The sequence below is a fragment of the Ictalurus punctatus genome, chromosome 19, assembly GCF_001660625.3.
Source record: "Ictalurus punctatus breed USDA103 chromosome 19, Coco_2.0, whole genome shotgun sequence".
Taxonomy (NCBI): domain Eukaryota; kingdom Metazoa; phylum Chordata; class Actinopteri; order Siluriformes; family Ictaluridae; genus Ictalurus; species Ictalurus punctatus.
In genome coordinates, this window is record NC_030434.2 from 21,461,794 (window position 1) to 21,488,937 (window position 27,144).

At 39.1% G+C, this 27,144-nt stretch overlaps 1 protein-coding gene across 2 annotated transcripts in view; it reads left to right on the forward strand.

Moving 5' to 3' along the window:
* scube1 (signal peptide, CUB domain, EGF-like 1) overlaps window positions 1–27,144 on the forward strand; it is a 96,624-nt gene that overhangs the window by 4,887 nt on the left and 64,593 nt on the right. For both annotated transcript variants that reach the window (XM_017494655.2, XM_017494656.2), the window contains exons 3-4: window positions 7,061–7,186; window positions 22,261–22,395. In XM_017494655.2, coding sequence (XP_017350144.1) covers window positions 7,061–7,186; window positions 22,261–22,395 — 261 coding nt within the window. The remainder of the gene's footprint in view (window positions 1–7,060; window positions 7,187–22,260; window positions 22,396–27,144) is intronic.

Here is a 27,144-nt window from a genome sequence, read left to right on the forward strand (position 1 = left end):
TTAGATTCATAGATTAATGCAAAATATGATCTTTCAAGTATATTAAAGTGCGCTAGAATGAGTCAATAGAGCATCCATATTATTACTAAAGTCATGGAGTTTTATTAGTTCTTCTGGCAGTGTTTAACAATGACTTTAATCAGTCATGAAATATACTTAATCATCAGAAGAGGTTATTTGGTGGGTGAACGAGTAGCCTCTCCTCTCCTTCTGTATTGCGATCATTGTTTTGAATTATTTTCCATCGCTGTCTTTTTTCTCATGCATTGGAAATATGTGAACTTTTCTTGCTCTTGTCACTCGTTAATTGGAGGATTGAGATGATCCAAATGTCATGCGCTTTTATCTGAGCCTGTATTATGTATTTTGTGTTGTGCTATTGATGGACGATTTCTGAGGCGCAGAAATTTATGATATTCAGTCATGGGGAGTTCTACATAGTTGAATAACTTGCACAACAGGCAAGGACAAGGATTTTTTTTTTTCCTAGCGAGTGCTTGTGTAATATATTTTTTGGTCAGAAGTTGATTAATGTTCTATAACAGCAGCTCTGACAATAGTACCAGCTGCAAATCCCTGGTTTATATTAGAACAACAGCAGTTTCATAGGGACTTGTATGGCAGATGCTCCATATAATCTAAACTTAGGGATAAACAGATTAAAACACATGGTGTTATTTAACAAAAAAAAAGTATAATTGCTGAAATGGTTTTAAGTTTGACGTTTTCTGTAAGGACTTTTTTGGGGATAGAGGACTTTGTACTTAGTCTTCTTCGAAATTTCTCAAGCTGTGTTTTTTGTATGTTGTTTTTTGTAGAGTGAAAAAAGTAAGGGTCAGTGAGGGAACAACTGTTTATAGTAGTTGTTTATAGCAGTTATAGCATCATATGTTATTCCACTTATAATGTAAGTGGAACTAACTAACATTAAATATACCTATAAACACAAAGGTATGATATCATTCTTCAATTGCTGTGGTTTAAGAGGAATAAATCACTGAATGAAGTGCTGTTGGAAAATAGTCTTGGAAAATAGTCTATTTCCGGGTGGAAACAGTCATTCCAATTCATCACACCACTCATTTGTTGATTATTGTCCTGTAACACCATGCGCTGTTATGTTTTATTCTAAACATATACAATACGCCTAGGACCACTGTATCAGGTACACCAACCATATAAATATTTTGAAGCTGTCCATCAGCATGGTATGCTACTCTCTACATAGTGCTGGCACTGACATGGTATTTTCATTATAAGCAGCAAAATAAAATCTAATAAAGTAACATTTCATGTTAGGAATACGATATAGATCATTATTCTGAATGGCACTTATGCACTTTTGTAGAACCTTATTTCTCTGTTGAGAAACTGTATATAACTACAACAGACACATCTTTGACTCATATTCACGTTACATCAGATTCTAGGTACACAAAATTATACATTTTGTTGACAAATAAGTAATTTCAACATTGTATTTGTAAAACCCCTTTTAACAACTAATCGGTGGGCTTTCTCTTAATTTGCACATTGAATGCGTCTTGCGATGGCCATTATAATGATCACAGGGTGTGAAGGGGTTACATAAAGAGATAAAGGATAAAAAGATGCAAATGTGTACTGGTGCAGTTGGAGCAGCTGTGTCAAGAATAAAATGTGCATAGCACTAAATAGGTAGTGTGTACGTGTGCTGTTGACGAAGACTGGGCTTATTGTGTCGATTCAGGAGTGTTAGAACCATAATTAGCACTACACCATGCAGCTCGCTGGAAAACTCCAACAGTGTGTATAAATAAGAATAAACAATATTTACTCCAGCAATCTGCAATGAAAAAACAATCGATTTGTTAGGATTGAAATTGGCACATTAAATAAAATGGTGCAGCTGGGATGGATACGGTGTTGCCTTGGAGACCGTGTTGGAGAGATTGTGCAGTGTTATTGATTTTGTGTATAGATTAATGCACGGGCATGACTCAGGTCTCTCGGGCACAGAGTGCTGTCAACCTGTTGCTGTGACACATATACATTGAGACCTAAAATGTTCTTGTGTTACTCTAGTGTCAGTCTGGTGAAGAGGATTTCTTGCTTTTCAGTGTTAATGAGCGGTAAGCGGTCCTGCCTCAGGCCCTTTACTCTTAATGCTAAAGGGGATCTTCAAGGGTATGCCATTTATATCGTTGGTGACAGTTAAAGGGAAAAACCGGTGGCTCTGTTATGCTGTCTCCAGTTTTCTCTTCAGAAAAAAGCATCGCCGCACATCATTACGTTCTTCTGACTGATTGTTTTGATGCTACGATGAAACATTTTTATCCTGGTAGGTGTAGTCTCTTTAAGGATAACCCCACCCCCATCCACAGGGCTCATCATTCAGTATGAAAATGATGTAAATCATATGCTATGGCCTTCACACTCACCAGATTTCAAACCAATTCAACACCAATGGGAGTTTTAGGACCGACGTGACCCTTATCAAAACACCAACTGAAGGGAAAATCTTTTGAAAGAATGGTGTTCGATGCTCCAGTAGTGTTTCAGAGACTTCTCGATGCTAAGACACACTGAAGCTGTTCTGGTGGCTTGTGGCAGCCTAATACATTAGACATTAATTTCTCACCTGTCTGTGCATTAAATAAGTGAAAGATACGTACCAAAGTCGCAGAAACCCCTGTCACTCTATCATCACAGTGAGAGTGATTGAAGATCATGGCGTAATTACTTCTCATCTATCTTTCATTTATTTACATCCTTTAACTACAAGCATTGCTTTAATTGCATTTATGATCACTCAATTAGTATAGTAGTGAAAACGATTTTATTGACCAAGTAAGACAGCTTGTTGATAATCGTGACATAATTTCATTTTCTTAACATGACATATATTTTTAATCGTATGCACGTTGTACATATTTTTTCAGCTCTCACTGCTGTGTTTTATAGAAACACGATATACTAAGTCACCCTCTTGAACAGCATTAGTTTAAACCTTCAATTTTGGAAACCTACTGAGCTTCCAATCTTCCATTACCTACATGGTTCCTTAAGGTTCGTTCTGGTTCCTGTTCTTTATCAATACGTGTGTGGTGACCTATGAACTTGTTGCATCTATGAACTTATGCCTGAAAAATTGGGTGTTTGGCCAAAATTGTGTGTTTCTGCCTCAACATCTCAACATAAGTATAATTTTAGCAAAATATCATGGCAACGTTCTTATTTACTTTACAACCTTGCCTGGCTTTCTTCCTGCAGAGTTCATGTTGTGTAAGAAGCCAGTTTATAACCTGTGGTGGTGAACCTTGTTAAGAGTGAATGTCATGCTTTATTTAAGTAGCTGCATAGGTACCTTAACGAAATGGACATAAGCCTCAATAATTCAGTTTGTAATCCGTCAAAATGTCCAGTGATGCTAGAACTTTACTTATGATTGAGATATATATTCAGGAAAGTCTGTAGGTATTTCAAAAGTATATATAGTATAAAATGTCAAAATTTCACCATGTCAAGGGTTTCCCAGGCTGCCACACATCTACAAAAAAGGCCACGCCCCATTCCTGTTTAGTGGAGGTGTCTAATTTACCTGTTGAAATATTGTGTGTGTGTGTGTGTGTGTGTGTGTGTGTCATATTACCATCCATCTTGTAACTGCTGAAATCAGATAATGACTGAATTACTAGTATAAGCACAAGTAAGGACAATTTCTGTCTGCAAGACTGGTAAATGTCCTAGTCTCCGCTGAAGGGTGCCTCTGTGTGTGTGAGAGAGAACGGAATGAAGGGGATTGAAGGATAGACAGATAGAGAAAAAGAGGGATGTGGGATTATTAGTAGGCCATTGTCTGCCTGGTGTCTGTGTGTTCGTCACAGAGCTGCTGCTGCTCTGAGTGGCTGCCTGAGCACCATCCTTTACAAAATCCCCCCCTACCAGAGCAGGTCATTCTGTCTCTGCTGCTTTATATAGTCCACACACACACACACACACACACACACACACACACACACACACACACACATACACAAACCTTGCCACAGTAATCCCACCTGTATGCATTCTCTCAGCCACTCATACCCACTCACGCACTTATCTCACACACATTATCCAGACATTCACACAGCACGGTGGTAGAGAGCCGGACGCATCACACCCCCTCTTGAATTTTGCCATGGAGCAGAACTGCATTTTGACATAGGCGAGAGAATTATCTTCACAGAACCACTACATGCTGAGGCTGGGCCTGTGTGGCTGGGGCCAGGACAGTGGCTGAGAAAAATCTTATGAGGCACCTCACATTGAGCCTTGATGTTCTGAGGAGGAGCGACAGAGGGGGTGGAAGGAAGGTGTGAAGTTCGGATATGACAAGGCGATGGCCTGAGAGAAATGTGGAGGAGAGAGTGCTTGGGGCTCCCTTCGCTGAGAAAACAGCATGTCCAGTCAAAACGAATCAAACCTGAGCCCAGTTAGGAAGAGGAAGAAAGTTCACGTTAGTGATATGTCAGAGTCCTGTTGATTTTTAATCATCAGCACCCCTGTCCCTGTTTCACTTCAGTAAAGGCATTGTTAACAGTGCTGTTAAGTTCTCAAATATGTGTGGATTGGTTACAGCAGCTCTGACAGTAGTCCCGGCTTTAATTTAAATCACATATTAATGCACTTGTTCTAATACGTTATCATTTCTATAGAAGCAGCTAATTCACAGGGACTTGTATGGCTAATACTCCACATAACCAGATTAGAAACAAACATGCTAATCATTGACTACGTTTACATGGACAGCAATAATCGAATTATTGACCTAAGTAATAGTAATTATTAATTAGTAAGTAATTATTAATCTAAGTAAGGTAATAATGTGATTAAGGTGTTTACATGAGTCGCTTTTAGAATACTCCTGTCATGTACCCGTTTTACATGTTATTGTTCATAATTAGATTAAGAGACCGCGTCATTACGTCACCGCGCCACGCCATCCGACATCCCTCCAGAATTTCACGTATCAACATACAGTTCGTCCTCGTTATGGTACCGTATACAGTTTTGGGTGTTTTCATTAAAATTTTTTACGAACGCTTCAAGTGCGGTTAATTATTAGTCATGCTATACGTGCAAATAGACGACTGCTTGAAGCCATGGGCTGCGTCTCAAATTGCATACTTACCTACTGTATAGTAGCCGAGATGCATATATTTTTCCCCACTACAGGCCTATAGTAGGCAAGTATGCAGTTTGGGACACAGCCGAACTCTCTCGTTTGCCGTAAAACGTAAAACTGCCGTGTGTGATCGTGTCCTGTCGCAAAATGTGGTGAAAACGCTTACACGACGTTCATAATGTGATTAAGGTGTTTACATGTCTGTAATGCACGTCCGTAATACGATTAAAACATGAGTAATCCACCTGTCTTAATTCGATTAGAGCTTAATTAGATTATGACCATAATTAGATTAAGGTTGCTGTTTACATGGTAGTTTCTTAATCAAATTATGGTCTTAATTAGATTAAGAGTGGATTATTGTTGTCCATGTAAACGCAGTCATTGATATAAGTTTTCTGTAAAGAGATTTTTTGGCGATATTCATTTAGTTTTTTTTTTCTCTAGTGTCATGTAATTGTAACAGTCATAGATAAACTTGTAACTTTAGGTTTTCCCACATGGGAAAGTCTTCAGGACAGAGGAGGTTATACTTTCCAGATTCCCACTAACATGATAATGCATTTTTTGAGTGGCTGGTGAGGGAATAACTGTTTATATCTGCTGTGACTGTGTATAGGTTTTTTACGGATATTAAATGTCTATAAATGGATTGAAGTGCAATGGGACATTCATCCATCCATCCATTTTCCATACTGAGTGGAACCCAATGTGATCTTCTGCTGTTGTAGCCCATCTGCCTCTAGTCACTGGTTGTGATGTGTTGCCCCATTGTGATGTTTGACGTGAACATTAACTGAAGCTCTTGAACTGCATGTGCATGATTCTATGCATTGCTCTGCTGCCACCTGATTGGACATTTGCATGAATATGCAGGTGTACACGTGTTCCTATTAAAGTGGTCAGTATTAAAGCAGGTATCTGCCAACAAATTAATCTGGTGATGTTCCAGTTTTTATGTGCAAATGGGACTTGTCCTTGTATAAGCATAAAAAAGGGGCAGCCGGGAGCTGTCTGCTTGCTGCTGGCTGATGTCAGAAACAGCTCATGGGCAGGAAGTCCTATCTGCTAATGACCTCCTCCTCTCCTGACGCCTACGACCATGCCCCTAACACTCCACACAGCAACACATACACACACAGAGGTTCCCTATGGATGCATTTTCACATCTCCTTTCCCTCATTTTCTTCCTGCTTTTTTTTGTTCTCTGAGCATTTGCGCATTTGGGATTTGCTGTACAGCTTCCCTCTAAACATGCAAAACCAAAAAACAAGCTACAAAAACAAAACACAACAAAAAAAACATGTTTACGGATTCTTTATGGGTGAGCTGGCTCTGGGTTTGACAAGTTTGTGTACTGTGACAGCACTTTTTGCTCGCAAAGTCATAAACTAGCACTCTTTGATGCGGAAACGAAATAAACAGCATCACTGTATACGAGTTCGATTGGAGTTTGCGAATGTGTGTAATGAATGTTTACTACCGGTCAAAAGTTTAGACACCCTCATTCTTTATTCTAATTTTTTCCCCACATTTTAGAATAATAATAATAAAGTCATCAAAACTCTGGAGTAACACAAATGGAACTATGGGAATTATGTTGTGATAAAAAAAATCCAAAATAATCAGAATAATTATTTAAAGTTAACGCCCTTTTTGTATAGAATTTCCAGAAATGTATTCTTGGCGTTTTCTCAACTGATTTCTTGAGGAATTTCCCTGATATGTTTTTTAAACAGTATTAAAGGAGTTCCCACCTATGCAGGACTCTTATCGGCTGCTTTTCGGAATATTTCGCTCCGAGTCATCGGTTTAAAAATTTAAAAAAAAATTTTTGTAAATAAAATGTAATCTATGTAACATGAATGAATGAATGTAATACTAATATCTTTCTTTTTTTTTATTTTTTAGATATGGACGAGTGTGATAATGACTATAATGGCGGATGTGTGCATGACTGCATCAATATCCCTGGTAACTACAGATGTACATGCTATGATGGCTTCATGCTGGCAGATGATGGACATAACTGTCTAGGTAAGAAAATTGCAGCTTGCTCTTCAGTGTGTGTTTACAAATATACAACTGCACATCCAGTTCGATTCCATTTGACTCATATAGCACTTTTAACAATGGACAATGTAAAAAATCAGCTACAGAGATCCAGAAATCTGGATATAGATTTAGATTGAGATGCTTAATGAGCAGGCCAGCGGTGACAGTGGAAAGCATGAGACGACATGAGGAAGAAACCTTGAGAGGACCCAGATTGGGGGGATTGCGAGGTATGTTCATGTACTATAGTGGTATATGAAGAGGTACATTGTATGCAATGTGCAAGCAGGGATTCTGACAGGACTAGATATGTAAAGAGGATGGCAGCATCCAAACATCCCAGTTTACCAAAACTCTCTATGGCCATAAAGCAGATCTGCAGATCTTTACTGAGGAGAAAAGTTACTAACAATAATCTTGACTAAACAAATAGGTTTTCAACCTAGACTTAAACAAAGAGTGTCTCGACCACTAATTTGAAAGCATATCTGTAGGAAAAGGCTCTTCTGTAGTCTTCATTATTCTAGGTACTAATAAAGAGCCTGATTTTACATTTTTTTTCCTATGGTGTAAAACTTAAAATTGATGTCTTACTTATAGCTAGTCATGGATGATTAAACATTTTAGCATGCTAGTTGCTTATCCGGACATTTGTAGTTTTATGTAGCTGGACCTTCACAAATTGTAGTTTAATATCACTGTTCTTGACCTATAACCTGTTGGATATGATCCCACCGCCCACTTTTTCTTTTCTATATTCTCCCTAATTTCCACCCATCAACCAGGTATCTCCTATCATACTAATCGGGAAGGGTAAAGGCTAAGGGCTGAAACATAACTTACGTATCAACACAAATGCTTCAACACAAATACACTTTGAGCTACATAAAGTAGATTTCATTTTTTTGTGTTCAGAAATGTGTCATGGCAAAATTGAACAAATTTATAAAGCAAAGTCTATAATGTAGTGCAAGCACAAGCTGCATTATGAGCATTGTGCCAAGGGGCTAGTTTCTCCTCTTCAGCTGTCATGACGCAATTAATTCATCAGCTATATTTTACTCTTGCCATTTTTACTCTTGTATTGAGAATTTCCCCTAGATTATATCATGGTGCTGCAGGCCTATATGATTTCAGCTTACACCCATATGTTAGAAAACCAAACTTTGCCTCTGCCATACACATAACTAGCCTGTCTCTCGTCCACTTTCTCTTGAGGAGTTTTTCTCTCCTCTTCTCTTTGCCAAGTGACCTCTCCAACGACCCCTCCGTAAGCGTAAACAAACACGCCTCTGTGCGCTTTGGGAAGTGCAGCCTCATCTAGCCCAGCTCCCTCATTCCACTCCCGCTGACAGGAGTCGGCCGGCAAAAAAAAAAAAAAAACCCTCCCGATTATTTTCTTCTCTTTAAAATGTCACCTCAAGTGTCACCAGTGGCGCAATCGCATCCATTTCCCAGAATCCAACTGGCACGGTAGATGTTTATGTTAGTGGTTAAAAATGGACTCGTGAAGGGAAAAGTCAGAGAAAATTAATAACTCACCATCGCATATTTATTTAAATGGTTTGAATGTGAAATTCCACAACTCTGACAGGCAGGACTAGTTTAATGTTTTAGGGGGCTTGCTGTGGGGGTTCAGGAATCTGTTGAAAAGTGAAATGTGTGTGGGTTTTTCATGCTGCGTATCTTCACATGCCCATTTTTTATTCGTTCTACAAGCCAATGCAGATTGATAGGTTGAAAGACGTGCCATGGTGTGTCGGTAAATGTCCATTATTGGACCAGTCTTTCTCCACATCATAACATTTGGTCAGTTCTGTTCTGAGCCCTTGAATTGATTTGACCCCTAGATATTTTTTTGGTTTACATTAAAGATTGATCTTGTTTGCGATCGTAATACTTGTCTTTCTACCGCTTTGAAAGCTCTGGCCGAAAACTGGACCATTAATGGCATCTTTTTTTTTTTTAAATGTCTTTCAAGCATCATTGTGCACACGGGGTTACCAAGAGAGTGATAGAGAGCGTGAGGAGTTGGAGGACATTACGAGTAGCTTGGCGAAGTAGGACAAGCTTTGGACGACTCTGTCTCTCCTCCTCTCCTCCCTACTCGATGAATCCAAAAAAATTGAAGACCTGGCAGTGTGATTGAGTTTCAGGATGCTGACATCATCATTTTATTTTCACACTCAGTAATGATGATAAATATCCAAGCAGCACGGAACAACACGGCCCTTCCAGCTACCTTATGTCTCATGTCTCTGCTATGTCTCTGTCTTTAGTTCTTGTTCTCATTGTCGTCCTTTTTTTCAGTGACTCGTTTTTTTACATTCTGGTTTAATAGTATTGCAACATACTGAGTCCAGTGTCCTCTCCCTTTGCCTCTCAGTCTACTCTAACTAATGTCTCTGCTCTTTATTTGTATCTCTGTAAACATATTAAGGTTCATGCTCTAATTATCCTTTGCCACTCTTTCTCTCTTCTCTCTCTCTCTCTTTCTCCCATGTTCATCTTCCTGACATCTAATTTCTCAGATCTTCCCCAAAATATCGCTTTTCTTGCTCTCTCTCGGTAAGTTCTTGGTTATTTTGGCCGCCTGTCTCTCTGGAACAACTCCAGGCTGTTTCCACAGAAGCAACAGGCTTGTTCTCTATTTGACATCTTTATTGTGGAGTGTTTCAAATAGAAGACTAAATGGTGGCGCTGGGAACCAATACAAGACCTTAGAGGGCCGACACTGAAGAGAGGTCTGCTGTTTTACATCCCCACCTTCTCTTTTTTACAATAGGTCTCTGTTACTTTCCTTCTTGCCTTTATCTTTGTCCTAGACAAAGCCCTAGTTTCAGATAGTGGTGCAAGCATGGCATACCGTACATTGATGCAGATGGTAACCTGGAGTAGAGCAATGTAGTAGTGGAAAGGGGTGGGGCAAGAATATATACATTAATAAGAGCTGTGTTTAGGTATACTGCTGCAATATCCAATCAAATTAGTTTGTCACATTTTCTTTACAAAAAAATGAGTCACTTAGCAAACTGACATTTTCGTAATGACATCTTAGATTTCACTTTTTAGATTAAGTGGTAGAAATAGTCAGCTGGGATGGAACGTAAAGCAAAACTTAGAAAATTACATTTTTAATAAGATTTGTTAAACATTTTGTTCATGGGCCTATGCCTATCCCTAAGTGGTGGCCAGGTGTGGTCAGTGCCACCCTAGTGTGAAGCGTGAAGCATGGCCACCCATGAAAGACCATCATTATTATTATTATTATTATTATTATTATTATTATTATTAGTAGTAGTAGTAGTAGAAGTAGTAGTAGTAGTAGTAGTAGTCGATGCGGTTAACAATGTCACATGATATGTAACTGAATGACTTGCTAAATCTCGCTGTGATGGACATGTATGAATGATAACAAACATCTCTGGGAAATTTGAAAGTTCATTTCATCGTTGTCCAATAGCAAGGATCGTCAACAAGAATAATGTCATACGGTCATAAGCAATTTTAGCTAGCTCACACAGAAGCGAGCACTTCCCTCATCCCACTGACCACAACAAACAAACAGCTTACAAACATGCAAAATTGTTTTATTTTTACATTAACGATGTTCATTATTTGAAGGCATTACACTGGAGTTCTTACGTTTGTTATCAATTACTGCTAGCTAATGATTTTGAATTTGTAACGCTAGAGTAGTTCGTAAGAGGTAGCCTAATGTTATGTTAGCTAAGACTTTTCATACTGTAACTTGCTAGACGACAAACAAACGTTGGTTAACTGTGTGTCTTTTATGTCCGATGGGAATCCTACTCAGGCCACATGCAGCTAGGAGGAGCCATATTATGTTTTTTTGTTTTTTTAATGGATGTTAATTAGAAATTTTCCCCACCCGAATAAATTTATTGAGTCTAACCTGGCAACCCTATTGTAAAAGGTCTGACTAAACCTCTGCTTGTGTTTATTTACTAAATTACCTCACTTTCTGTGCTTTATTTCAGATTTCACAACTCGTGTTACAAATAAAACAATTCAGTCATATGTATTTACTTAGTACTTGAGAGAAATTGACTATTTATGCTAAAGTGAGGTAATGTAAACATCCACAAAATGGAGTCATGAGTAAAGTGACAGGATGTTCAAGCCTACACTTTGAAGTTCAGCATACAGTTCATTTGAATTTTGAATGTCACACACCCTTGCATGGCTCCACCCACATCGGTTCGGATGGGTTCATTTCTGATTGAGAGAAATTACATTTGGATTCAAATTGAGCTTTGAAGCTTTTAAATACTCTGTCTCTGTAATTTCCCCTCTTCTGTTCCTGTAACATTATGTCTCAGAGGTTCTCAGCTCTTTAAACCATATTACACGGCTGCTGATAAATGATGTTCTCAGAGTTTCTCTGGAGTCTTTTACTTTTAGATGAAAATGGAAACCTGTTGGTTGACCACTTAGTGATGAGAAGTTTATTTAAAATCACAATTTCCAAAATACCAATCTGGCTAATGAAGTAGGAAGACACTGCCTGAATTTGCAAGATTTTATTAATTGTTGGCTGCATTACCTGAATTTGTGTCACGATCTTGTCTTGATCTGAAAATTCTTTATCTTCCAAACCTTTCCAGCACATTTCATTACCGATGCTGCACTCTGATGTGTATAACCTTTACCCCAAAGCATGTCATTCTAAACTAGGTTATTTATCACCAATGGCCTATTAAATAAAGACCAACAACAACACCTTCAGCCTCAGTAAAAATGCTAGGCTCTATACATAAATATGCAATTTGGAAGTGTCCTCATGTCCCCCACCATCCCAAATATCTTAATATCTCTAACATTAGCTAACATAGCTATGCTGCTAGTTAACTCCTCGAAAACTGAGTACGAGATATAATTGGGATTTCATGCATTTATTGTTATTTAACCTCATTTTATATTGTTTATTTGCTTATTTGTTACTTTAACAGTAATCTTTTTCAAGTTCACTTCAACACACGAGTCATCACTCATATTAGCTAAGTTATCTGGCTAATTATCTGCTAGTACACTAGCTCACATTCAACTATTTTGTTCATTACTTCTAGGTTTAGCTAGGCTAGGTTAGCTATTTAATATGCAGGTTCTGTGGCTAGTTTAACCAGTATACAGGTTCTGTGGTTAGGTTAGCTATTTAGTATGCAGGGTTTGTGTTTAGGACACCTAGCTAGTGTGCAGGTTCTGTGGCTAGTAGTTATCAAAGTTGTGGAAGTTATCACTAGAGCTGAGTTCATATATAATAATAATAATAATAATAATAATAATAATAATAATAATAATAATAATAATAACAACAACAACAACAATAATAATAATTATTATTATTATGCTACTTGTTTTTAAGTTAATAAATAATAATAATAATAATAAATATAATGAAGCTATATTTGTGCCTACTTGTGTGTTTTTTTTAAATAGTGATTTTCACCACTATACAGTAACAAAATAAAAATCACGTTGTATTCCACCGACTGAGAGGATTTAGATCACCAGTCACCAGTGACAAACTTTCAGTGACAAGTGAAATATTCTTGCCAAGTTTATTAAAGCTTAACCGTCCTCATAGTGGTTTTTACACACTGTTCTTCACACTCTCTGTAGTCTTCTCTATAGCCATCTTTTTCTCCGTCCTTCACTCATCAAGCACATCGTCACTGTCCTTTCATGTCAGACAGATGATGTCACCGTTTCCACTGAACTCAGGGGCGACACCAGTAACCAGCTGACTGACCACCATAAATGGACTCCAGTGGCATCAGTTGTCCTCATGCTAGAGTTGTGTAACACTCAGAGCATAACGTAGCCTGCGAAATTAAGAAGTAATGTTATTTTTAAAAGAGTTACACCAACCATAGTTGAATTCATTACGGTGAATATTTTTGCGGAGTAACCGTGTGTGTTCAGCTTTTCTTAGAAATGTCCTCGCTTAGTAATGTGTTTGTTTTAACTGAGAACTTCACCTCCCCCTATCCCCAACAACCCCCCCCCCCACCCTCTTCACCCCCCACCCACACCCACACCCACACATAGCAGAGGTTCAGGTGAAACAGCCTCTCTGTGTGTTGGAGCTTATGTCGGAAGTCGTTTCACAGACTCCCAGATGCCACATGTCAACAAGTTTAAGCTCTAATTGATTTAAGATTGGCTAATGGGGAGGCTGATTAAAGGGTAATCTGGTGCAGTTCCTCCCCGTCTTTTTTCATTTCGATTCGTATTTATTTTCCCTGCCCGCACCGGCAGCTGGACTCAATGTGTTGATCATTTGGCTGTTTTAATGAATGTCTGCACCGCTGCTGCGGCTTATCTTTTTATCTGCCTTTCTGTTTATCTTTAACCTCTTTTTTCATCTTCTCACTTACTTCAGCCAGAAAGCAAAAAGAATTTTTGTTTTGTTTAAAAAGAGAGAGAGAGAGTGAGAGAGAGAGAGAGCGAGAGAGAGAGAGAGATTACTTTCTAGTCTTACTATTAAAAAGCAGTGACTAGAATGGTGTCCTGGACTCTACAGTGCTGTGAAAAAGTATCTGATTTCTTCTGTTTTTGTGTATATCTCATACTAAATAGTTTTCGATCTTCAAACGAAATACAACATAAAACAAAGGCAACCTGAGTAAACGCACAATACAGTTTTTATTTTATTTCTTTTATTATTTTTATTGAAGCAAAAAAATGGCGCATGGTGGCTTAGTGGTTAGCATGTTAGCCTCACACCTCTAGGGTTGGGGGGTTCGATTTCCGCCACGGCCCTGTGTGTGTGCGGAGTTTGTATGTTCTCCCCGTGCTGCGGGGGTTTCCTCCGGGTATTCCAGTTTCCTCCCCCAGTCCAAAGACATGCATTGTAGACTGATTGGCATGTCCAAAGTGTCCGTATTGTATGAATTGGGGTGTGAATGTGTGTGTGATTGTGCCCTTCGATGGATTGGCACCCCGTCCAGGGTGTACCCCACCTTGTGCCCCATGCTCCAGGTTCCCCGCGACCCTGTAGGATAAGCGGTATGGAAAATGGATGGATGGATGAAGCAAATAAAAAATTATTCAACACACTGTGAAAATTATTCAACAGAATGTGAAAAACTAGTTGCCCTCTTAAACTTAAAATCTGGTTGTGCCGCCTTTAGCAGCAATAACTGCAACCAAACGCTTCCGATAACTGGAGATCAGACTTTCAATTACTTCTAGGCTTAGGACTTACTCCTACACTTTGGATCATTGTCTTGCTGCATAATCCAGCTGCACTTGAGTTTCAACTTACTAACTGAAGACCGGACGGACATTCTGCTTTAGGATTTTCTGGTAGAGAGCAGAATTCATGTTTCCCTCAATTACTGCAAGTTGCCCAGGTCCTGAAGCAGCAAAGCATCCCCACACCATCACACTGTATTATGTTCTTTTTGTGAAATTCTGTGTTTGGTTTACACCAGATGAAACCGGACCCCTGTCTTCCAAACAGTTCCACTTTCGACTCCTTATAAATCCACAGAACATTCTCCCAAAAGCTTTGAGGATCATCAAGGTGTGTTTTGGCAAATTCAGACGAGCCTTAATGTTCTTCTGGGTTAGCAGTGGTTTTCACCTCACCACTCTTCCATGGAAGCCATTTTTGCCCAGTGTCTTTCTGATAGTGGAGTCATGAACAGTGACCTTTATTGATGCAAGAGACTTTTGTGACTTGATGGATGAGTAGTTACTGTGCCCTTGGAGGAATTTTGGAAGGTCAGCCACTTCTGGGAAGGTTCACTACTGTGTCCAGTTTTTCCATTTGGAGATAAAGGCTCTCACTGTGGTTCTTTGGAGCCCCAGAGTCTTAGAAATAGCTTTGTAACCTTTCCAAGACTAATGTATTTCAGTCTTCTTCCTCATCATTTCTGGAATTTCTTTAAACTTGGGCATAGTGTGTTACTGGATAAGACTTTTAACCAGCTTCATACTGTTGTAAAAGTTCTATTTAAGTGTTGATTTGATTGAACAGGGTTTGCAGTAATCAGGCCTGGTTGCGTCTAGTCCAGCTGAACCCCATTTTGAATACCGCTTCATAGATTTGGGGAATTAGTAACTATGGGGGCAAATACATTTTCGCATAGTTCACACAGGCTCAATTGGTAGTGGATTACTTTTTTGCTTCAATAAATAACATTATCATTTAAAAACTGTATTTTGTGTTTACTCAGGTTACCTTAGTTTTATATTAGGTTTTCTTTTAATTTCTGAAACAATTTAGTATAAAATATACACAAAAACAGGAGAAATCAGGATGGGGCAAATACTTTTGTATTCCTTTCCAACAGCAACGTGCATTATGGGTCTTCTGTACTTGATAAGACACATTTTATAAACTAAACTATCTTAGCTCATTGTGGGATTTCTTGAGCTCACTGGATAATATTTTTCTCATAATAGTGAACGATGTCAGTCCTACAGGATTCCGCTGAGTTTTTTGTGATTGTTGCGGCCAAAAATGCTTGATTTTGCTGTGGGCTTTTAAAAGATTTGTGAGGCAACTTGCAGGGTTTTTGTGCTTTTGAACTACTTAAATTGGCGAACTTGCAATTGCACAATTTATAATTTTTTTTTTTTTGCAAATGATGTCTTTTAAATGAAACCTTTTAGCTGTACTTATATTCAATGCACATGAATCGAAGAGGGCTGTGGCTGAATACGCATAGCGATGACGTCATATGATGTATCATGGCCCAAAACTGTGGAAAATTTGTGGTAATTTTGAAAAATTGCAAGCTCCTCTGAAAACTGTGGAGTTTGCTGGATTTTGCGTTAACTTTTATGGTCACAAAATTGCAAACTCCCGGAGGGACTCCTATGTACGTGGTTAGGGTGTATCGTTTTATGGCTCAGCTTGTTTCTCAGATTGTTTAATAGACACTTTGTTGCTATTTTATTTCCTCTATTGTAGTACAAATACTGTATGGATTTTTAATAATTCATTATCATATTATAACTTCTTACCACACTGGCACCCTGTCCAGGGTGTACCCCGCCTTGTGCCTGATGCTCCCTGGGATAGGCTCCAGGTTCCCCATGACCCTGAAAAGGAGTAAGCGGTAGAAGATGGATGGATGGATGGTTGGAACTTCTTATCACATCTACTCTTTTGATGTGAAAGATGACTGCATTATATGAAAACCAGGTAAAAGTCTCCTGAGTGGCGCAACAGAAAACCATTCGCGTTCTGGTCTGGAGATCACGACTCTGGAGAGTTCTGACAATGCCATAGCCACCCAAAATTGGCCGTGCTCTCTGGGTGGGAGGGATGTTGTACTCTTCTCTGCCCTGTCAATCACAATGACACTAGACAATCGTGGGCATGTGTGAGCTCATGTATGAGGAAGAGGGCAACAGTTTGAAAGTTCGATGCAGTCAGCTGGACTCAGATGCCTTGGAAGAAGTAGGTGTTAGTCTTCAACCTCCTTGGTGTGGTAGCTGTTGTCTGGTTGGCGGATGAGAATTGGCCACCAAGCTCCATAAAGTCTTTTAAGATGAAAATACATGAATATAAGGAGTCTATAATATATAGGATGTGGGGTTTTAATACAGATCTTGATAGACATCGTGAGAATGTGATCCAGAATCACTCAGTCATTACTCAGGCAAAAAGCATTAAACTATCGGTAGACAAGGCCAAAGGGTAATTCAAAGACTAATCCAAAACCAAAGCAAAGGTCTAAAACACAACAGTGCAGTCAGCAATAACAAAGGCTCAGAAATTCCACACATGCTAGAAATGTCAAGACTTCTTAATGAGCTAGAAAACATAAGCTGTTTAAATAGTCTAGAACCTGGAAGTAACCAGGAAGTGATACTAGAGGAGAGGAAATGTCCTGAGCTCTCATTACAGTTTCATAATTACAAAGCCATAAATTATTATTTGTTTTGGAATGAAAGGGTTACAACTTTGTTGTTGATCATATTTGGTATTTGGAGGCAACATGGCATGAAGCCAGTATACAGCATTACCGACTGAAAACACTTAAGTCTGTTTGTGTAATAGTAATACCACTTCATTCTTATTATTCCAGTGAGGAGACCTTGTGATATTGTATTTCTGAATTGTCGAGCTATTGATAAAATGTTAGATTTTGGTGCTCTCATGTAATATCATGTGGACAGCGCATGACTGTAGACTACAGCTGCAGCCTGTTCACTATATAGTTCACAATCAATAGGTTAGCATCCAAATTATTTACCTTATAGGGTACAGAATACCCATAACTCACTTTGCCTTTTGTAGAGATAAGGAATTAAGGAGGCGGTATTTCAGTCTTTTTACAATATTTTTTTCATTTCTTGGCGGTGCGTTCCGTCAGCATCGCTTGCATTCTCTCTGTCTCCCCTTGTTGTGTCACGTCGTTCCTGATGCCTTTTCCAAATTAAAGTTTACACGAGTGCAATCAAGCAAAACAAAATCAGTCTAGTTTAAACTAGCTCTCAGATGCCAGATGTTTAAATGTTTGACAGTATGAGCTTTAATTGAAAGATGACAGCTGAAATGTTGTTTTTATCTTCTTTTTTTTTTTAAGAACAAGCAAAAATTGCTGTCTGTCACATTAACTATCCGTTTTCATTCACGCATTAGACAGCGAGATCTGCATGAGCCGAGGCCACACATTGCAGTTCCTCACCACCCACTGTACTGTAGTGCAATGCTTTTTATACTTCAGCTCATATAGGTTTGTGTTCACTTAGGAAATGGCAATTTATATTTCCCTGGATTGTTGCTATATGATATGTAGTGGCACCATGTTTTGAATGAGATCTTATTTCAAGTACAAGACATGAGATGTGCTTGGCTGTGTGTGTGTGTGTGTGTGTGTGAGAGAGAGAGAGAGAGAGAGAGAGAGAGAGAGAGAGAGAGAGAGAGAGAGAGAGAGAGGGACACCTCTGGGGAAAACAGCATAAAGATAGGCCTTCTCTCCTTTTTCCAACTCCATTCCACCACTTGCTCGGACAGTAAAGGCCTTGCTGTCTTGGCTCCATTAACGAGTCGCCCTACTGAGCCTAAAATAAGAGTCATGTCTCCAGGTAAAAACCAAGGGCCACATAATAAACCCCTGTTACCAAATTAGGAGCCTGTGTGTGTGCGTGTAAACTGGTGTTTGCATATTACTCTTTTTATGAGGGTTTGTGTATCCGTGTGGGTTTGAGAGAATGCCAGTGACACGGATGATACTGTAACCTATAGCAGTGGCGCTCGCCCTGTCTGCTTGTATGTGATGCCACACGGGAATCTGGTGTTTGTCCATAATCTGTGCTCAGAACAAAACATTAGCAGTGTAATCCCAGCTGTAGAAGCTCATATTGGACAGTGAGTCTAGCTCTGGTGTTGTTCTTTTAGCCTGCAGTGGCTGTTGTGCTGCTGTACCGGAGGTGCTAACAGCCATAAAGCACTTCACACACACAAATAAAGAGCAGCTTCAACACTAGAGAGCTCATCAACCTTATTGCCTTTCAGTGCACTCTTAACAAAAAGGGGCTCACAGCATACTTACTTAAGTAGACACAGATTCAGTTGCATACATACACCCACACACATATAGTTGAGTGTAAAAGTTTGTGTACTTTTGCATAGGATAAAATAAATATTGTCACAAAGATGATCACAAGAGTACTTTGTAAGAGTACATAAAAACCATTACTTAACACAGTAGTAACTGTTAAAGATTAAGTCTATTAACCACTGAATAATGATAGTAATGATAACAAATATTCTTTATTATTATTATTATTATTATTAATCATTTCCAGTACTCACCCGGCATGCTGGTATAGGAAAATCATCAACGACAGAGTGATGGATGTGGCCTGAAATAAGTCGGAGTTAATGTTTCCACCACAAAGTTCATGGTTTTCCTATAACAGTCCTGAAGTGTTCTATTCATCATGTATAAAGGCAATCTGCCAACAGTTACAAGAACAACCCATCATATTTCCTATCCGTTTTATATCGGTACATCACTGAAACAAATTAGTTCCTGCTATCACTGATGTTAATCTTTTTGCTTTCTCTCATGAAGGTTATAAAGAAAATAAAAATGAAAGACTTTCCAATGGCGTCACTTACCGACGGGTGCAAAGCGCTGACACTGGAGACTCCTTCCATAAATGTTCTATAAACATCACCTTACAGAAATTAATATCTTTGTTAAATAACACATTTTTAATCGATTTATTATTAGATTTAGGTTAAGCCCATGTGTAGTTTGTTATAGAAATAATAACGTTCTAGAATGAGCACATGAATATAAACCTGCTGTCAAAGCTGCTATTATAGAAAAAGAATCAACACTTTCTTTCCAGTCAGAACTGAAAATGCAAAAGCACTGTGGTATAAAATAAAACAAATCTGTGAATCGAGCCCTTCACACATCAACAATCTTACTAATAATCACATATCCTCAGAACTTATCTACTCTCACAAAGTCTATCAGAGAGAGTACACATCCTGGTAGCAAATCAGTGTTTGGTCTTTAGCTCTTCACCCAGAACCTTATACCATAGTAAATCAGATGGCACTGTAAACCCTTTTATAGCCAAAAAAAGCAAAACTTCACCATTAAATGAAACAGATGACTATATTATGACTATAATGAAACAGATGACATTATTTGCCTTCATTTTCCTTCAAAAACTGTTGTAACAAGTTAAAAACGCTATATTGCATAATGTATTGTATAGTTCAAACGCACACATTGTTTAAGTCCCCGTGAAGTGCCTTGAAACATGCAGCGCTATTCGATGTGTTGACGTAATTTCCACTGAAACAGGAAGCCAGGGCGGGACATATTGAGTAGCTCCTCCCCCCTTTTAAATAGCCAATAGTGTTTAGCTTACCTCACAACCCGAGCTAAACCGTACTTGACAGTTCGTACCATGGATTTTTATAATGTTGAGGACGGGACATTTCAGATTCTAGAGAGCATTTGATTGTACAGAAAATCTGATGAGAAGCCGAAGTACAGAATGATGTCTTCAGAATTGTCTATCCGTATTGGTGATAGAGAGAGAGACTCTAGCTTATAGATAACCTTAAAGCTAACATAGTCATACTAAAAGCCACAAAGCATCCATTTTGATTTCATGGGGACTTTAAATGTTGTTTTCTCTGAACCAATAAGATTTTACTGAGCCCAAAGGAAATTGTGTCAACACAAGACAAAGAAATTCAGATTCTTGAAGAAAAGCACAAGTTAAGCACCATAAATTTATCATTACTGCTTTTAGCAGATATCAGTGATGTTGTATTTGAGTCGTGAAGTTGGGCTTAATTCAGACTTGTCACAATTTTCATGACTTGAGTATGTTAGTTATGACTTAGGACTCGACTTGGATTTGCGCTTATATAATTGGACTTTGATTGAATGAATTTTGCATGCTCCGACATCTGTAAATACATCAGGAGTGCTCAAATTTTCTGGGCACACACCCTCCTATGTTTTAGTTTGGCCTTGTGGCAAATACTAAAGTAACATTATAGATGTCATAATTTTTATGTTTCATTAATGTACTTTATACCACAGCACTGCCGAATTCCCAATTCTGGATGATTATAAGATGTTAAATAAGAATAAAACACTTCTGGGTGTGGTGTTATAGAAAAATAATCAACATTGAGGTGTTTACTATCCTGAAGGTAATTATTTTCCAATTACATTCATTTTATTAGCAGAGCAATTTGCCAACAGTATACTTTTATATTTATTAATTAATGACGCCATACTTTTATCCATTTATATTTACATTACATGTTGTGGAACGTCCATGAGTTAGTCCATAAGTTAGTTCTTGTTATCACTTATGTTATAGCAGCTATAAACTCTGGTTCCATCACCAGCCTCTCTTTTTTTCTCTCCCTTAAAGGTAATAAGACAACAAACAAAATGCAGCTCATCATTTAACTGACAAACCAGAAAGTGCAAAGTCCTCCAACATGAAGACGGTTCCTGTGTCAGAAAACATGCTGAGATTCTTTACATTTACGTCTTTTTTAGAGAAAACTTCAGCATATCAACGATTGTACGTTGGCAAATGTCCAGATTTGAACACTGAACAGCACTGTAGTATAATTTTCTATAACAGAAGCTCTGACAGTTGTTCCAGATGTAAGGCAAAGCACAGGTTTATATTAATGTGCTCATTCTAATATGTTATGGTTTCTATAGTAACAGCTCATTCACAGGCAAATGCTCCATATAGGCTAATCCAAATCATAAACATTAATGAAGAACCATACAATGCCCTCCACTAATATTGGCACCCTTGGTAAATATGAGCAAAGAAGGCTGTGAGAAATTGTCTAAAAAAGTCTAAAGATGGCAGACGTTGCACTTTGAGGTCACAGAACTGGTCAGAGTTTCAGACCCGAGTCTCCAAAGTAGCAGGTTGTTGCATCATTACTAAATAAAACTCACTCAAGTGTGTTACTGTTTTCTGGTGCTAAAATGTCACACCTCCCAACACACCAATACATTTATAAATGTGTCAAAGGCATGGCATTGCCTATACAATGTGAACACACTTTACAGGACAACATTAAACATCATGACCTGCATGGTAATGTTAACAAAACACATGAGACATGGTTTAAAGGTTGAACTCCATCAAAGAGGACTTGTTAAATCATAGACCTCATTTCCGAGAGGACTCAAGGCCAGTCTGCTCTGTAACTGACCCGTCTGTCTGTCTGCCTCTCTGTTTGTGCCTGTGACCGACTACCTGTGTTTTTCCTGGCCACTATGTTTATTTGTTTGGCTGTCGGGAGAATGCTTGTATGGATGCTGGAACATTCCTGTTCTGCGTCTAACCGGCTGTGTTTCCCAGCTACATCAAATTGTGAAGAGGAAAAAGAGGAGGACCACAAATAAACAAAAGCATTCACTTTCACAAATACCTGTGTGGGCTTTTGATTACAGGGTAAAAAAAAAAACTGGTGGCCCTAGTTTGCGTTTGTGTGTGTGTGTGTGTGGGCACATGTTAATGACTGTTTGTCTTTCTGTCTGGTGTGGTAGACGTGGACGAGTGTCAGGACAACAACGGTGGATGCCAGCATATCTGCGTGAACACCATGGGCAGCTACGAGTGCCAGTGCAAAGAGGGCTTCTTCCTGAGCGACAACCAGCACACCTGCATCCACCGCTCTGAAGGTGGGCCTAAAATTGTGTGTGTGTGTGTTTATGTGTCTAGGTCTGTAGCTTTGATCCTACTTTTTCATCTCTGTGTATTAATTTTGGAATTTAACGACATTGATCTTGGTATCTCAGACAGTTCTTTGATAATTAAAAGATAAGACATTATTTAAGAAGGGGAGCCTCAAAAAGACAATTTGAGATGGTCTTTTTTAAATATATATATTTGATGATATATCTATTTGTAGTGTTGCCAAGTTGGTGGCTTTTCCACAGAACCGGCTGCTTTTGAACTCCAGCTGGTTGGCGGTTGAGTGTTTTGCATGCATTAGGCTAATTATCCTTGTATATTAAAACATTTAAATTACTATTCACATTTAAATAAAATAATTTACTTATACCCAAATGAATAGAAACTGATCCCAAAATGGTCACAAAAACACATTGGCAAGGACACATCGCCCACCACACCCCTAAACTTCCCAGCACTAGGGGCCTCACAAGACTGTTTCCAGTCTTGATCTTATTCTCAGCTTTAGCGTTGTACTTTACTGCAAGGGGTCTTGAATATTTTGCAGACAGTGACACCTTTAATTAAATAAAAAAATTATTAAATAATTTAAAAATCAACAGATTCCCTCTGCACAGATTTATTTTATGAACTAGTCAGATAGTAGATTCATTACGCAAATGAGTCATTCTTCATTATTAGGTTCCTTATTCAAATACAGTAATTATTTAAGTACAGTAATATTCTGGCTATGTTTTGGAATCATGAAGCTTTTTAGTCCTGAACTTTCTGTCAACAGAACACATTAGGTCCAAGTTGACATTGTTTATGGGTTACATGTTCTTGAGTTATTATGGTTTGGCTTAAACACATTCAGTTCAAGGGTTCAGTCAAACAAACTGAACTCAGTACTAAATGGTGGATTGTAATTTTCACAACTGTAACAAAATATCATGTACCCCCTGACTATTCTTTATAGACCACTGGGGATCCCTGGGACAACAATTGACGTACTATATGAATATATTACCTTCTATATTGGTGAATTAGTTATTCTCATAGCTGTCCTTTATTTATAACTATATATGAAAGAGAATGCTTCACTTGAGTCAGTTCTTGTTGGTTTTAGTTCACTCTTTTACTGACTCTGCACATTAGAGAAAGATTTTTATAAGACCTGTTTTCATGTTTCCTCTGTTATTTCAAATAAAGCCTCAAGTTTTCTGAGGTCAGGTGATTTTGTGGGACAGTCAAAGTGTCCTAGTTTTGCATCAAAAGCCTGGTTCACACTGCACCGACAGACGCCGTACAACGCCAACAGACACGTTTATCGGGTTTTGTCGAATCAGTGTGTTAACCCTGTCGGTGTCTGTTGCCGTTTGTCGGCGTTTGTTTTCACAGACTGACGATGTTCAGCATCTGTCAGGTCATTTAATGTCTGAGCAGTGTGGGTCGATTTTCCAACAAACTTCGACTTAATGGTAGATGGTAAATGGTCTGCACTTATATAGTGTTTTTTTTTTAACCTTAGCGGTTCTGCAAAGCACTTTACGTTGGTTCTCATTCACCCATTCACATACACACTAACACACCAATGTTAGCAGGTGCTAGCTTGAGGGAGCAACTTGGGGTTCAGTGTCCTGCCCAAGGACACTTCGGCATGTGGAGTCGTGTGGGCCGGGAACTGAACTGCTAACTGCTAACCCTACGATTAGTGGACAACCCGCTCTACCACCTGAGCCACAGCCGCCTCTATGCTGATTGGGTAATCGGACCTGGGAATGAACCGTTGCCACGATGATGAGGCAAGCATCCCTGCAAACTCTATAGAAATGACATCCTGTGTGCTAGGTGCTAGATGCACACGATTCTAAATAGACTATATTTTTGCCCTTGCATATGAGGGCTAGTTGCTTAAAAATGTGAAAATTGGACAAAAAATTGGATTTATCATAAAACTTGCCCGGGATGCAGGACTCAAAGACTGATAAAAAATACAACTTTTTGGATAGTTTAGGCTAGTTTGGTGACACTAGCCAAGGGGAGGCACAACTAAGCAATCAGTGTATAGGTTTAGCTGCTACATTGCCATGCAAAGTACGTAAGTTGTACACATCTTGTTTTCCTGCTCAGCATGAGAGGATGTTACTGTTTCAGTTTCAACCCCTTATATCCATTTCCCCCTCGCACTCACTGTGTGACCTAGTGTTTGGCAGAATTGAGAGCTGTCAGCCAATAAGACACAAGTATTTCCAAGTATTTTCCTGTAAACCCTGTCATCCGTTCATTGAAGATAGAAAATTTCAACACTCTTCTTTTACTGACGTTCAGTTAAGTTGTGAGAAACTGCTCCAAGTGGAGAATTATTTGGGGCTAAATAAAAAGTCTCCGGGGTTACAGCCCTGAATGCCCAGGCCAGGTTACGCCCCTGGACAAACCGAGCAATATTTTGAAAGCTTTACACATCCTCTGTCTGCAGCTCTCGGAATAAATGTCAGTAAACGCCCTGTCGCTCACATCACAACAACCAAGACTTCACCTCAACCTCTTTTTGTTTTCAGGTGAAGAACGACATGTAAAGAGTAATAGTTAAATTTTGATTGTGGTAAAACGATCATCCATTTTTAAACCACCCCGACTGTCCATAAAAAAGTTTGCTGTCTGTTGCGGCCGTGTGAACATGACAGTCCTGTTTCCCAACATTGTAAATCGAACAGCCAACTTTTAAAAGTTGGTGATTGTCGGCGTCTGTCTGTGCAATGTGAACTGGGCTAAACAAGACATAAACAGATTTATCTCTATGCATCCTACGGTTGTCAAACTGAAACGTAGTAGTGTCAGTGTTGTGTTCTGATTTGACATAATGATCATGAGTCTTTATTGATCACATATACATTACAGCACAGTGAAATTCTTTTCTTCGCATACCCCAGCATGTTAGGACGTTGGGGTTAGAGCACAGGGTCAGCCATGATACAGCGCCCTGGAGCAGAGAGGGTTAAGGGCCTTGCTCATGGGCCCAACAGTGGCAGCTTGGCAGTGCTGAGGCTTGAATCCCTGACCTTCAGATCAGTAACCCAGAGCCTTAACCGCCAAGACACCATGCCCCTGAAACACAAAAAGGCACCTCAGTGTCTGGGACTAGAACATGTCCTGGACCCCCCACGACAATGTTCACCCTATGCTGTCATCTGAAAATTCCCACTCACCAACTTGCTCTCTGATATCATACAACAGTCAACATCTAGGGAGGGTGAAGGCTAACACATGCTTCCTCCAAGACATATGAAGCCAGCCAACCACATCTTTTCAAACTGCTGCTCATGCTGCATCACAGGGCAGTGTAACACTCTCAGACGAAAGCACTATTTGCCCTCTTCTGCGTACATGACGCTCACAATTGTCTAGTGTCGCTGTGATTGACGGGAGAGAGCACAGCGTCTTTTGCTGTCTTGTCATGCATGGCTGTGGCATCATCGGGATTCAAACTATCAATTTCCAGACGATCAGTTGACTGCTTGGTAGCGATGATTCAGTTTTATGCCAAATTACATTCCTACAGCTGCGAAACCAGTTGACGTTGTTCAGTTAGACACTGTTATTAGTGGATGTGACTAATTTTCTGCCCAGGGATATTGTGGTTAAAGAGCTGTTTAGTTTAGCGAGCATGTTTTAGTACTGCTTTGTAGAAATGTATGGTGTTACAGTTTAATGTTACGGTACATTATGCATTAATATAGTCATTATGTTGGACGTACTGCATGGAAAGGGCAGATTTAGAGTTTTGGTAATGGGGGGTTAATAAAAAGCCTGGCAACTCATGAGTTTTCATGTTTCTCGCTGCAAATTGTGCTGCGTTCATGTCATATGGCTGTAACTGTAATGATCACTTTCACATCAATCTCTAGTTTCTTTGACCAAACTAAAAGTTAGGGCATTTCTATTATGGCTGCCAATGTGAACACGCTGCGAGTCAAAGATATTCAAATTGTAGAATAGAATTGTATGATGTATGTATACTGGATTGAGACTCCTAAATTGTTCCACCTGCTTCAGTTTTTCTAAAGATTAAGTTAATTATGCTAATGCTTAACATGAATATAGCTATATGCGAATGCTAGCTAACGTCATACAACAGCCTTGTATAATTTTGACCTTATTAACAATATACCAATGTATGAAAGCATTCAATTTGTAAAACTGGACATTTTCTCATCCATATAAATTCTTCTACATGGCCTAAATGAGACATTAGTGGCATTTTACTTGCACGGTCTTTACTCAATCAGGACTTCTGTTCTTCTTTTGTCATGGCATCTTGGAAAAAGTAAGAATATGAGAAAAAGAAAATGGGAAAATGTCTGAATGTGCCTCAGCTCAGTGTAGTAGTGAAGGTCATGACTCAGGTCATTGTCACAGGGTTTTATCTGCTGAAATGCATTTCTTGTTTTGGGTTTTGGGGTCACATGCCTGTGCAGTGTGTGAGTGAGTGTGCATGCAGTTTGTGAAGGCTGGTGATAGCACATGGCTTATGACCTGTGTGTGTGTGTGTGTGTGTGTGTGTGTGTGTGTGTGTGTGTGTGTGTGTGTGTGTGTGCGCGCGTGTGTGTGTGTGCGCGTGTGTGTGTATGTTGAGCGGCATGTTTGGTCTTTTGCTGCCAGTCAGAAATGACAAATGCGACACATCTACACACACACACACACACACACACACACACACACACACACACACACACAAGCGAGAGTGGGCTGAGCTG